The 14,702-nt window shown below is 27.8% G+C and overlaps 1 protein-coding gene across 4 annotated transcripts in view; it reads left to right on the top strand.

Annotated features, from left to right (window-relative positions):
• Positions 1-286: 286 nt before the first annotated feature.
• Positions 287-14,702, top strand: part of LOC127285080 (PH domain leucine-rich repeat-containing protein phosphatase 2) — a 104,966-nt gene continuing 90,550 nt past the window's right edge. For 2 of the 4 annotated variants that reach the window (XM_051310892.1, XM_051310893.1), the window contains exon 1: positions 287-2,058. In XM_051310892.1, the coding sequence (XP_051166849.1) occupies positions 451-2,058 (1,608 nt within the window). In that variant the 5' untranslated portion in view covers positions 287-450. The remainder of the gene's footprint in view (positions 2,059-14,702) is intronic. The other 2 variants (XM_051310890.1, XM_051310891.1) reach the window with 1 other exon arrangement.

Genomic DNA, 14,702 nt, shown 5'->3' on the forward strand with positions numbered 1-14,702 from the left:
AAATTCTTTTAAATCAAAATTCTAACTAATTTTAATAGAATAATCATGCGCCCCTAAAAAACAAAATTAAAAATTATGTTCGAATTTCTAATATATTCAAATTTTATTTGCCCTAAAATTGTACATAATTTGTTTTCGTAATTATTCATTTCCCATTCGATAATTGCAGGAATTATTTTTTAATTCTCAAAAACAAATAAATATACCCATTCAATTATTAAAATAATAAATTTCTTCGCCAAAATTCTCAGCAATTTAATCAATTTATGAATGTGCAATAAACTAGGTCAATCGATAAGTCTCAATACCTGGGGAAAAAAAAAGAAGCTAAACATACAAAGTGAAAACGTGCGACGATAATTAATCTCTGACATTTTTTTAACGTGCCAAAAAAAAAAAAAAAATGATGGATGAATTTTAAAAACTCAGTAATACTGTCAATTATTGAAAATGGTGATTACCAGTACTAGTTCGACGGGAAGTCAACATTTTGCAGTGACAGGATCAAAATTACGACGATCGAGAAGATTATCATCAACAAGAGGACTACATCCGAGAAACACTAAAAATTCCCACTCTAATGATCAAATGAAACCAGATCTCAATCAAAAATTAGGATTATGTCCAATAGTGAGTAAAAATTTAGACAATGATATAATGAAACACGATATGAATTGGGATTTAAATGAAAGAATAAGTCTCACTAGTGGTTCAATTAATGATGATTCAAATGATAAAATTCGACAACAAAAAATTAAATACAAAACAAATGATCAAATTAGAAAGAAAAAAGATCTCAAACTAATGAATGTATCCGGATTTTCCAATGAAAGTCAAAAAAATAGAGATTTAAACCATCGAATTGATTCCAAAATTGTCAAAAATAATCACATATTTCTTGATGATGATGATGATAATAATTTGCCAAAGAATGACACAAGTAAAGAGAATGAGGTCATCACCACCGCACAAAGAAGATGGATCGCTGCCAAAGAAAAAGTCGACAGAACAAATGAATCAATATCAAAACGATTGGAACTAATTCACGAATTGAATCAAAAAATATTTTCAAATTGTGAAAAATTTCATCGTAAAAATAATACAAAAAATGGTGAATTAAAAATTAATGTTGAAAAAAAATCATTTAATGATAATTTGAAAAATTGTGAAATTTATTCAAAAATTCCAATAATAAAAAAAGATAAGGAAAATATTCATGATACTTATGAGAGAAATGGTTTATTTAAACAAAAAGTCGATATCAATAAATTCACATTCTCAAAAGATTATTGCGAAAGATTATTGTCAACTGAGAAATTAGATCCAAAAAAATCACAATCTAGTGATAATTTTAGTTTAGCAATTAGGCCAGAATTTGTCAAACATTGTCGGGAAATGAAAAAAAATATTATTGATAATGAATCGACAATTATTGAAAATAGGTCAGATGTATCGCGTTCGGTATTTTACGTTGAAAATGATGACGATAAAAGTCAAGTGAAAAAGGAAGTCGTTCAATCTTGTCTTGAAAGCTCGAGACTGTATCCGGTGAGTTATCAAAATGGATCATTAAAGAAACCACATATACAAAATGATGATGATGATGATGATGATTCTTTAATGGAAAAAATGACAATAAACCAATTTCAAAATTCGCCTAGCAAAGAATCAAAAGATACAATAAATTTCACAAGTCAGGAGAAAATTCTTGAGGATGAAATTCTAAAGAATTTAAACGACACTATCGGCAGTTTTGACATTGACAAAAATGATACACCAAGTTCTGATTCAATGGGAAAAAATGAAAGTTTCAGCACAGATTCAATACAAAGTTTAAGTCCGATAACAAGTTCACAAAGTGCTGTAAATACAACGCTTCAAGAAACGTTTAATTCTTCATGGGATTCGGGAGTTAGTGTTGAAGTTGGATCAGGCAGCGGTTGGGTTAGAGTACATACGGGAATTGAAAGCAGTTTAGTTTATCTCACATTGGAAACAACATGTAAAGATGTTTGCCGAGATATGCTACTTGGCGATGAGTTGTCACTTTTCATACAGGTGAGAGAAGCAAAAATTTTGTCCAAAAAAAAAAAAAAAAAATTGTCTTTTGGTTATCACAGAAAAAAAGGTGGGTAAAAAGTTGTAAAGATAGAGGATAAAAGTCGTTAAGATACAGGGTAAAGGATAAATTTGTGATGGATAAAAATGTTACTAAAATATTACTAGAAAAATGGATGTCATATTTGAGTAAACTGTCTAATTTTAATAAAAAAATTAGTAATTTTACACTTAACTTATTAAATCCACAAATTTTATATAAATAAGTAATTGCACGTGGAAATATTTTGCCTATAATTATTGTCTATTAATAAAAATATCTTTGACTAATATAACTGACAGCTGACGACAGTGCGTAAATAATCAGAACTGAGATATTACAACTCAACTTCTGTATTGTTGCACGAAAGCAGAGTTGGGTAGTAACTGAATTTTTTGTGCATATTAGGCTGTGTCAGTTCATCGAGATATTTCGAGTTCAAGATATGACGTCAGAGGCCTGGAGGGACAACAAACAGACGACACAATGTTATTCTTACGGGGAAGAAAATTTGTTTCCACTTTCATCAATTTTATTCATACTTTGAACATGGAAAACGCTTGTTGACATACAATAAAATTAAAATGTGTGTTGATAATTAATTTTGTTATATATTTGATTCATTTGCATTGATAGATTCTTTGAATTCGTGATAAAATATAAATATTGAGGTTAGAAAAGTTTGTTTACTAATCACATTTTACATTTTAACATTATTAAACAATATCCAGTATGCATGTTATTAAAAAAGATATAAAATATATATTTTAAGTGGGAATTACCGCAGCAGTAAAAGATTTCAAGTTAGTATACAAACACCCCTAACCTCAAAATTTATATTTTATCACGAATTCAGAGAATCTATCATTGCAATTGAATCAAATATATATAACAAAATTAATTATCAACACACATTTTAATTTTATTATATGTCAACAAGCGTTTTTCGTGTTTAAAGTATGAATAAAATTGATAAAAGTGGAAACAAATTTTCTTCCCCGTAAGAATAACATTGTGTCGTCTGTTTGTTGTCCCTCCAGGCCTCTGACGTCATATCTTGAACTCGAAATATCTCGATGAACAGACACAGCCTAATATGCACAAAAAATTCAGTTACTATCCAACTCTGCTTTCGTGCAACAATACAGACGTTGAGTTGTAATTTTTATTAAAATTAGACAGTTTAGGCTGCAGTCCCATGGCAGCGTTTTGCGTTGCGTTTTGTCACTAGGCCATGAGTGTAAAAGAGATGCAGATATATGTTTGCTATGTTTACACTCAGGGTCTAGTGACAAAACGCAACGCAAAACGCTGCCATGGGACTGCAGCCTTACTCAAATATGACATCCATTTTTCTAGTAATATTTTAGTAACATTTTTATCCATCACAAATTTATCCTTTATCCTGTATCCTAACGACTTTTATCCTCTATCATTACAACTTTTTACCCAACTTTTTTTTGTGTAGAAGTAGTGGCGCCACTTATTTTTGTTCAAATAAATATACTACAATATTTATTTAAATCAAGTTTTTAAATACTAATTTATCACTAGTAATCATTTATTTCATCATATTTCATTAATTTATTATAATATTTTGCCTCGGATTGAGCCGAGTTTAAAAATCCACTATAAAAATTATAACGCGACAATTACCAAAACTACTCATGTCAATTTAACAAAATGTGTGGACAAAAATGGTGTTTTTTTTTATATATTTGCCGTACCACTTTTGGCTAGGGGCTTTTTTGATATTTAAGGTTAGGTTTTAAAAAATTAACTTAGGTCAGAATTCTATAAATGTATATAGAATATAACTAGGGGGGCTTTGCGCGCCAACCCCCTATTTTTTATTGGTTTTGTAGATTTTTGAGTTAATGTTTAGACAATTTCTGGAATTTAAAACTATTATTAATATTTTATTATTTATTTCTTTAAATGTTATTTACGATTTTTATTAAAAATAATTTTTATTATTTTCAATTTTTAAAACAAAATTTATCTAAGTTTTTAAATTTTCCAACTAAAATTTGACCTACATTTAAGGTTAAGTTCGTTTTTTGGTCATTTTCCTTCAAAGTTTGACCTAAATTTTGAGGTTATGTTTGTTTCTTTGTCTTTTTGCGCCAAATTTTGGCCTAAATTTTGAGGTTATGTTTGTTTCTTGGTCGTTTCCCTATAAAATAACTTAACCTTAAAATTTAGTTCAATTTCGGCGGAAAATCCACCTCTCCTTCAACTTACGGAAGAAGAGGGGGGGGCTTGCGACTATATTCAAAGTCTTCAAACGAACATAACCTTTAAATTCAGGTAATTTTTGGCAGGAAATCTACCTCCACTTGCGGCTATATTGAAAGTCTTGAAATGAACATAACCTCATAATTTATGTCATTTTTGGCGGGAAATACGGAGAGAGATGAGGAAAGGGGGAACGACTTGCTGCTCTATTCAGAGTCTTGAAACAAAGATAACCTCAGAATTTAGGTCACTTTTGGCGGGAAATACGGAGAGAGGGGAGGACTTTCGGCCCTATTCAGTTTTGAAACGAACATAACCTCGAAATTTATGTCATTTTTGGCGGGAAATACGGAGAGAGGGTAAAGGAGGGGGGAGTACTTGCGGCCCTATTCAGAGTCTTGAAACGAACATAACCTTAAACTTTAGGTCATTTTTTGCGTGGTAGGGGGGGGGGAGGGGGAATATATAGTAACGTTAGGAAATTTAATAATAGCAACATTAATCTAAAAGTAGCCAGTTGGCTTCCATTGTTCTCACTTGCCATTTGTCATAATTCTCATCAACTACCGCACCCTGCTTTAGTGATAATTTAGTAACTTTATAGTAACTTTTTATTTTAACAAAATCACTAAATTTTCATTAAAGCAGGGTGCGGTAGTTGATGAGAATTATGACAAATAGCGAGTGGGCACAATGGAAACCAACCAATAGCGACAACCAGGGTTCTGAAGTTACACGTAACTTTTTATTGTTTACGTATAATCAGATATGGCTACGTAATTTACCTCAAATAATTTACATAGTTTTTTACAGTAATTTACCATGTAATTTACGTCTTTAGTTTTCTACAGTAATTTACGTTTATCAAACCTAACCTTAAATTTATGATTAATGAATTGTTATTACGTCCTTTGTTGAAAATTTTTAAAAATTGTTTTGATTTAGCATCGTTGAAAGATACGTATTTTTAATAAGACCGGTTGATTTCCTTTGTCCTCACTCGTCATTTGGCATAATTCTCGTCAACTATCTCACCCTGCTTTAGTGAAAATTTAGTGATTTTGTTAAAATAAAAAGTTACTATAAAGTTACTAAATTTTCACTAGAGCAGGGTGCGGTAGTTGACGAGAATTATGACAAATGGCAAGTGGAAATAACCAACCAACTAAACTTCCATAAAAAGCAAGTGAACAGTGTTGCCAACTTATATCAGAATTCTATAAAAGTCCCTATATAATAAATAGTAACTTTAGGAAATTTAATAATAATAATACCAATATTAATCTTAAATTTATCACAACTGGTACCTTCTACCCTATTTTATGAAAAAAATAATTCCCACAATTTGAGAAAAATAATTCTTCCAATATATATATATGATTTTGAGAGAAATTGGATTTAAGAGTTTTCTATAGACATCATTAATGTTAAAAGAATTCGCACATTTTCCGCTAACGTTTCTAGTTATTTTTTTCCTTTCAAGTTTTTTCTTTTTCTTTGCTTTTCTAGGTTATGTACCACAATTTTCAAAGTTTGTCGATCTTCAATATCCAATTTAAAAAACAAAAACAGAAAAACCTCTAGCAGATAATATTCTCTCTGAGAATTTTATTGTACGATTTCTGTTTTCAGATTTTTCTTAATCGAGTTAAAGCCATTTGATTATCAGAAATCTGTACCAATTTTTTTTTTTAGCATATTATCGTTCAAAGTAGATAAATTTTTTCGTTTTTTCTCTATCGCGGACTTTTTTTTTTTTAGTATTCAAAAATCGATTTCAAGTACATATTTCCTTTTTAGATAAGAAAATGTTACAAAATAGAAAAGAGATTTTTTTTAACCATCTCAAAACTCATTAAGGGAGAATTAGATATATATTCATAAAGAAAAGAGATCATGAAAAATTAACAATCATAAAGTTCTCTGAGTCATTAAAACTCATTCGAGCATAATTGGAGAGAAGCAGTCACGAAAAGGGAAGTCAAATTAATAATTCCCGATTTTATTCAACATTGCCCTATAGAATTATCATAATGCCTTCTTGACTCAATTTATTCATAGAAATAAATTGAGAGAGAAAAAAATCTTTTTTTTTTTCATAGTACCGCAGAGGTGTAAATAATTAAGAAAATGAAATTTTTTCAATTTTTTGTACGGTTGGAAGTAATTTAAAATTATTGAATAAAAAAAATATGATTAAAATATGAAAAGTTGTTACAGTTATAGAGAGAGAGAGTAAGAGGAAATAGAGATCGAATAATGCTCAAAGGACTGTAACAAAACGAAATCCATCTAGTTATTATCTCTCGGGATGCAGTCTCTGACTCCCAGTCAATATTTCAGAATCTTGCAGATGTCTACTCACATTCCATACGATTTTTCCAATATCGAATAGGCAACCATACTTTTTCTCTTTCTCTCTATATATATATAACTCACAAACCAAGAAGATATCTCTATAAGGCTAAAAACCCTCAGGGTTCTGATCCATCGATTTGAGGAAGAGAGTAGGAAAACCCTTGAGCAATATAGAAAAGGTTACCCGATAACGAACAAACTCTCTTTCTCTCTCTCTCACTCTCTTGTATTCAATAACGACTCCAATACTTTAGATACAGCAAAAAAAAAATAAAATAAATAAAACCACATACAAATGAGATTGATTCTCATTTTTCACATTTAGATTTTTCTTTTTGTCAAAATAAAAGAAACATTATTATTTATTGTAATTCTAGGGAATTTTTTCTTGTTTTTGAAAATTAAAATTATACAAAGGGAATTTTTTTTTTTGTTTCGCGCAACAATGCTCGGAGCTAAAGAAAAGAGAAGCAAAATTTTTATATCCGTATCATAGTCAATGCAGTTCGATTCAAGTTCTTCAACCAGTTAAAAGCATCTGCTTCATACAAAAAAAAGGAAGGAAGAATAAAAAAAAAAATCTCGAATTTCGCACTCGGAGATCAGAGGAAAGCTTTTATCGGATAATCCAACCTTTGACGTTACCAGCCTCATTTTCCCTTGAAATAAACGCACACCAGAGACACTTTTTTTAAAAGAAAAAAAAAATCTTTCGAGATTTTATATATATATATATCATCCTAGAATTATCTTTATAATTTTTGTATATGCAATGAAAGGTTTCACAGTTTGTAGAACCATTTTTTAATTTAACTATTTAATTTACTAATTTTTGACATTAAAAATGAAAAAGATAGAGGTATTAAATAAATGATTTTTTCCATTAATTTTTAAAATATAATTACGTATTTTTATAAATAGGTAATTAGTATTATATATACCAGTCGTTGGTAAAGCAGTCATTAGCTTTGCTTGCATTTCTCACGAATTTTAACCATGATGATTTAACTTTTAAACAACTTTAATCTGCTTAACGAGCCAAGAAAATTGCTGCAGGATATCGGCAAAATGGTTAAGCCAAAGGACTTAGAATAAAGAGGGAGAGAGAGAGAGAGAGATTGAGAGAGAGCCATTAACGATTTATCTCAAGTATGTGTTATTTTGCTTAAAAAATTTTCTCACTATTCTAATTTCTTTTTTATACGAAATAAAGAAAACGAAAAATTTTAATAACTGATTCTTCCCTTACGAAAAAGTACTACAGAGTGACTACAGCAAAATACTACAGGATTTACTACAAATGTACTACAGGTATACTATAAGTGTACTACAGGTATACCTGTAGTAAATTTAAAGTATATGTGTAGTATCCAGCTGTAGTATTTTCGTTGTAGACTTAGTGAGGAATAGTATCATGTGATAAATCTAAGAGAAAGTAGTTTTTGAGAAAATTTGATAGATGGCAGCACAAGGGTTTAAAAACAAACAATCTTATTTTTCCCTTCACCATCAAGATGTACAGTTATGGTTCAGACTGACTGACTGTACATATTATACAATATGACGCGGGCGCTCGGACCCACTCTCGAATGGTAGTCAGGTAGCAGTGAGCAACAACGGCCCACCCACTGCTACTCGACTACCATCAAAACGTGCGTCCAGGCGCTTGACGGGTTATTGCATTGACACGTTCATTTTCATATATATATCTCGAATACTAAAAGAGCTAAAGATATACATTTTTTTATAATTGTATCTAGGATATTTTTTATTTCTCTCTCCTCTCTCTCTTTTTTATTCTCTCTCTCCCATACGTTATATTATATGATAGATAGGTAGCCGGGGAGGTACGAATTCAACACAAATAAACTCTACACAAGAAAATACTGCACCGTTAACTGTACACGAGTCAATTCTCCCCTAGTGAAAAAATACGTATAATATAATATAATGTACTAATAAACAAAAATATATTCCATATTTATATATTCCTAAATATTAAAAATTATAGACACGTATATTTATACGTATAATTTTTCCCAACCAAAAATTTCAGTATTATACCAGAGTTGACTACTGGCGCAGTACTGGTTCCGTATTGGCTGCCGAGACTGGGCAGTCTGTATTGAACCAGTACTGGTATTTTCATTGTATCAGTACTGTTGCAGTACCACCCTCTCAGTACTGGAAAACCAGTACTGTGCCAATATTGAGCCAGTACTGACTAAAATAGATTTTCTTTTTGATTAATACTAGTTTACCAAAAGTTCTAGAATATGAACCTGATGAATCTTTTTGTTTAAATATTTTGTTTATAAAATTTTTTCACCTTGATTTTATTTTTTAAAATTAAAATGTATTTTATTTTGCTTTTTGTAGGTAAAATTATTTAAACAAAAAGTTTCCTGAGACCAATTCCAAAATATTTTGCAAGATTTTCTTATTGTTTTCAGATATGCAATGAACCAAAAAAAAATTTTAAACGATAATTAAATAGCTAATTGTATAATTGTATAATTATAATTATTTTATAAACATTTTTATTTTTACTGACCTGTTTTTATATATTATAAAAATTTTGGTTTTAAAATAAACATATTTTTATATTTATTTTTTGATTTTTTAAAATAATAATTTGCAATATATATTATAATAAAGAATAAAAATTCTTGGTGTTTTCGATTTTATATAATAAAATATTAATTAGTTAGTTGACTAATTTAATTAATATTTAATTTGTGTTGGGTTACTAAAAATTTCAGACACTTTTTCCTAAATTTACCAAAAAAGTATATTACCTGGAGCAGAGATAAGTTTCACTATTGCAGTTAAACTTTATTTCTGTTACAGTTAAAGCTTTCTTTTCGTATACAATAAATTACAAAACTGCCAGTACTCAGCCAGTACTGAACCAGTAGTGGTACCAACTCTGGCAGCTAATACTGGTAAAATGTTATCATCCCAAAGTTACGCCAACTCTGGCGCCAATACTGGGTGCCAGTACTGCGCCAATACTTATCAGTACTGCGCCTGTACTGCGCCATTAGTAAATTTTTGATTGGGTTGTTTCAAATTCGTATGTCTTATTATACGTATAATAATACGTATAAAAGTACGTATTATTATACGTATATTTATACGTAATATTATTCGCATAATTATACGTGTTTTTTCAATAGGATCTACAAAATTAAATAAAAATTCTTCACAATTAAATATTACATCGAAAAACCCTACATAATAAACTATTTACTAGAAAATTATCTTCCTAAACTCTACACAAATAAACTCAACACATTAAGATTTAGAATTAGAAAACTGTAAAAATTTTTTTTTATAATTCGACACAATTAAATTTTACACATGAAAATAATATTTTCTTTATTTCCGATTATTAATAAAATTCTACACAATTAAACTCAACATTTATAAATTCTACACAGCAAATAAAAACATTTTAATCCTACACAAATAAACTGTACACAACACATTAAATGAAAATAATTAAATTCAAAACGAGAAAACTCTACACAAGAAAATACTCCACCGCTAACTGTACACGAGTAAATTGTCAATAAGATAAAGTAAAAATATATTCTACACAATTGAATACTACATCAAAAAACCCTACACAATAAACTATTAACTAAAAAATAATCTCCATAAACTCTACACAAATAAACTCAACACATTAAGATTTAGAATTAGAAAAATAAAAATATTTTTTTTTATAATTCCACACAAATAAATATTACATTAGTAAATTCTACACAGCTATAAAAAATAATAAATTAAATTCGACACAAAAGGAAAGATTATTTTCATGTGTTGTCAAATGGCTGTCACAATCAGTAAAATACTGTCGATATGTTATGTAAAAAAAAGTTCTTGTTATTTTCGTAATTGGTGAATCTTAGCTGGTGTATTTTTTTTAGTGTTTATTAATTCTCAAAATGAAAATTGCATTCTTGTTTGTTATTTCCGAAAAAATATTTTAAAAGTTTTCGCAAAAAAATATGCCCAAGTAGCATGTAATATTACTGTAATATTAAAATGTCCGCCTCATGGCAATATTACCGGTTAATATTATTGTATAATAATAAAGTAATATTACAGTGGTATTCCTGAAATATTGCAGTAATATTACAAAAAAATTTCAAAAAACACTTATATTTGACTGATTAATTCTTATCTTTTTGTGTTTTATCATATCACTTTGAAATTTTTATATACATATTTCAAATAAGCGTGTAATATTACAGTAATATTACTGTAATTTTACTGTAATATTGCCCGCTAATATTACCATAAGGCGAACATTTTAAAATTACTGTAATATTGCTACTTGGGTGCTCATATATTTAATTTATCGTCATTAATTCGTTTTCATTATTTTAACTCAAAAGTTTTAGCTGGGGTATTTCTTGACAATAATCAATTATCCTGAAGGGCAAAGCATTTTATTTTCTTCTTTTCATGAAAATACTGTAAAAAATTTTCGGAAAATTCAGTTTCGATAAATTGATGGTGCTGCCTTACTAGGACCTACCCTTAATATTTTTCTGCCCATCCTGTTGTAAAAGGGTGTACTTTTAAATGAAAAAGTCGTTTTCAAAAAATTTTTTTCTAAAACATATTTCCTATTATATGAAAAGAATTGTAACATGTGTTGCTTTTCCTATAAGTAAAATCAAGCAAACATATTTAAAATTTGAGGGAACTGTGAGTCAGGTATTCAACTGGCGTTCCGAAGGGTCTTTTATGGTTTTATTAGCGCCTCCAAACTATTCTTTGTCCATTTAATTTAATTTTCAATTTATGTTTCATAATTTATTACAATTATTTTATTTATTATTATTATTATTATATTTATAATTATATAATTATATTATTATATTATAATAATTATACAATTATTTATTCAATATGTTGATGCAGGAACTGTCATATTTTTCCAATCAAAAAGATATTTTCTATAAGGCCCTCTTACTTTTTTCTCTTCCATTGTTGCAGTACACGTATTATATCAAAAAAATTGTTTTTGATATTTTGTTTTCACTATACACTCATTTTGCTTAAAATATTAAACAGAAAAAACGCTGGATAAATTTTGTTGCAGCTAATATTAACCAATGTTAATTCACAGAGACGGTGGTGCCCGCAACTCGGATAAAATTTGTTGCAGTTAATTTTTATACCGATTTTGGGAAAAAGTTCTAATTTTTTTTATTGTGTCAGAACATATGCTGTCCGTTGTCGTGTTCTCAGTGTACTGGTTAAAATTGTACTAAAGTTCAAAAAGGACAAATTTTCAAATCTCATTTAATTCACATTAGGCAGTAATAATGAGAGATACTAATAATGGTAATAATAATGAAAAATCCATTAAACAGCTATTAGTATTCTGTTATACTATACTACGTAGTGTAAAATTATACTAAAATGTATGGTAAGCTTGCATCGTAAATCTGAAGTAAACTTACCCTGAAAGGTTGAGATAAGCTTACATATTAAACTATGAAGCATAAATGAATAAGTTTTAATTTTATTTATTAATAATATTTCAACTTACTATGTAACATTAAAATACCCCTACAATAAATTTACCTCATAGTTTACAATAACATTATAAAAAAAAACATCTAGTAAAAATTTCCTAAATAATGAACCCTAAAAACCACTAAAGATTCTATTCAACAGAAAAAATATTTAAACAAAAAGTTTTATCAGGTCCACTTTTAAAATTTTGGGGCGGTACGAATTCAACACAAATAAACTCTACACAAGAAAATACTGCACCGCTAACTATACACGAGTCAATTCTCAACAAAATTAAATAAAAATATATTCTTCACAATTAAATACTACATCGAAAAACCCTACACAATAAACTATTTACTAGAAAATTATCTTCATAAACTCTACACAAATAAACTCAACACATTAAGATTTAGAATTAGAAAAATGTAAAAAAAAAATTTTATAATTCTACACAAATAAATATTACATCAGTAAATTCTACACAGCTATAAAAAATAAAAAATTAAATTCGACACAATTAAATTTTACACATGAAAATAATATTTTCTTTATTTCCGATTATTTGTAAAATTCTACACAATTAAACTCAACATTTATAAATTCTACACATCAAATAAAAACAAGTTGTAAATTCTGATGTTCATTACATTAACATTTTGCTTCCTCTATACGATCAGCAAAAAAATTTGCTTCCTCGTGGAGAAAGCAAAATTTTATTGCCAAAATGTGAATTTTTGATTTTTTAACTTTCATTAATTCTTTAAATTTACCTCAAATGTATACTTTATATATATCGATCGATTCGTATTGACGTAAGGAATACAATTATTTCATATATAAACTTCAATTTAAAAAATCACAAAATTTTATACAAAAAAAAGGGAAATTTGATTTTTTAACTTTCATTAATTCTTTAAATTTACCTCAAATGTATACTTTATATATATTGATCGATTCGTCTTGACGTAAGGAATACGATTTTATTATATATAACCTTAAATTTTTCTATTTAAAAATTTTTTCGATTAAAAAAAAATTTTTGGAAAAAAGTCGATAAAAATTTTTTTTTTGGGGTATTTTTCAAAATCCTTTGGTCAGATTTGAGATATTAATATGATAAATGAGCCTACCAAATTTTATCTAAATCCATTAAAACCTGTTAAAGTTATCTTCTAAACAAAAAAGGGATCCACACACACATACATCCGGACAATTGATCAGGATCTCATATAACATGTTTCTATAAAGAAAAAAATTTGTTTCCGCCACTTTGAAAAGTTTTATAAACGAAAGGACTACAAAGCTTCCTCCACCTCCAAAGCAATATTTTAATCCTACACAAATAAACTGTACACATTCAAAATTCAACACATTAAATGAAAATAATTAAATTCAAAACGAGAAAACTCTACACAAGAAAATACTCCACCGCTAACTGTACACGAGTAAATTCTCAATAAATTAAAATATATTCTACACAATTAAATACTACATCGAAAAACCCTACACAATAAACTATTAACTAGAAAATAATCTCCATAAACTCTACACAAACAAACTCAACAAATTAAGATTTAGAATTAGAAAAATAAAAATATTTTTTTTATAATTCTACACAAATAAATATTACATTAGTAAATTCTACACAGCTATAAAAAATAATAAATTAAATTCGACACAATTAAATTCAACACATGAAAATAATCTTTCCTTTTGTGTCGAATTTAATTTATTATTTTTTATAGCTGTGTAGAATTTACTAATGTAATATTTATTTGTGTGGAATTATAAAAAAAAATATTTTTATTTTTCTAATTCTAAATCTTAATGTGTTGAGTTTATTTGTGTAGAGTTTATGGAGATTATTTTTTAGTTAATAGTTTATTGTGTAGGGTTTTTTGATGTAGTATTCAATTGTGTAGAATATATTTTTACTTTATCTTATTGACAATTTACTCGTGTACAGTTAGCGGTGGAGTATTTTCTTGTGTAGAGTTTTCTCGTTTTGAATTTAATTATTTTCATTTAATGTGTTGTGTACAGTTTATTTGTGTAGGATTAAAATGTTTTTACTTGCTGTGTAGAATTTATAAATGTTGAGTTCAATTGTGTAGAATTTTATTAATAATCGGAAATAAAGAAAATATTATTTTCATGTGTAAAATTTAATTGTGTCGAATTATAAAAAAAAAATTTTACAGTTTTCTAATTCTAAATCTTAATGTGTTGAGTTTATTTGTGTAGAGTTTATGAAGATAATTTTCTAGTAAATAGTTTATTATGTAGGGTTTTTCGATGTAATATTTAATTGCGAAGAATTTTTATTTAATTTTGTTGATCCTATTGAAAAAACACGTATAATTATGCGAATAATATTACGTATAAATATACGTATAATAATACGTACTATTATACGTATTATTATACGTATAATAAGACATACGAATTTGAAACAAGAATTATACGT

Source organism: Leptopilina boulardi, unplaced genomic scaffold (assembly GCF_019393585.1).
Source record: "Leptopilina boulardi isolate dan_hultmark-lab unplaced genomic scaffold, ZJU_Lbou_2.1 LbouV2_330, whole genome shotgun sequence".
In the NCBI taxonomy this organism is placed as follows: Eukaryota; Metazoa; Arthropoda; class Insecta; order Hymenoptera; family Figitidae; genus Leptopilina; species Leptopilina boulardi.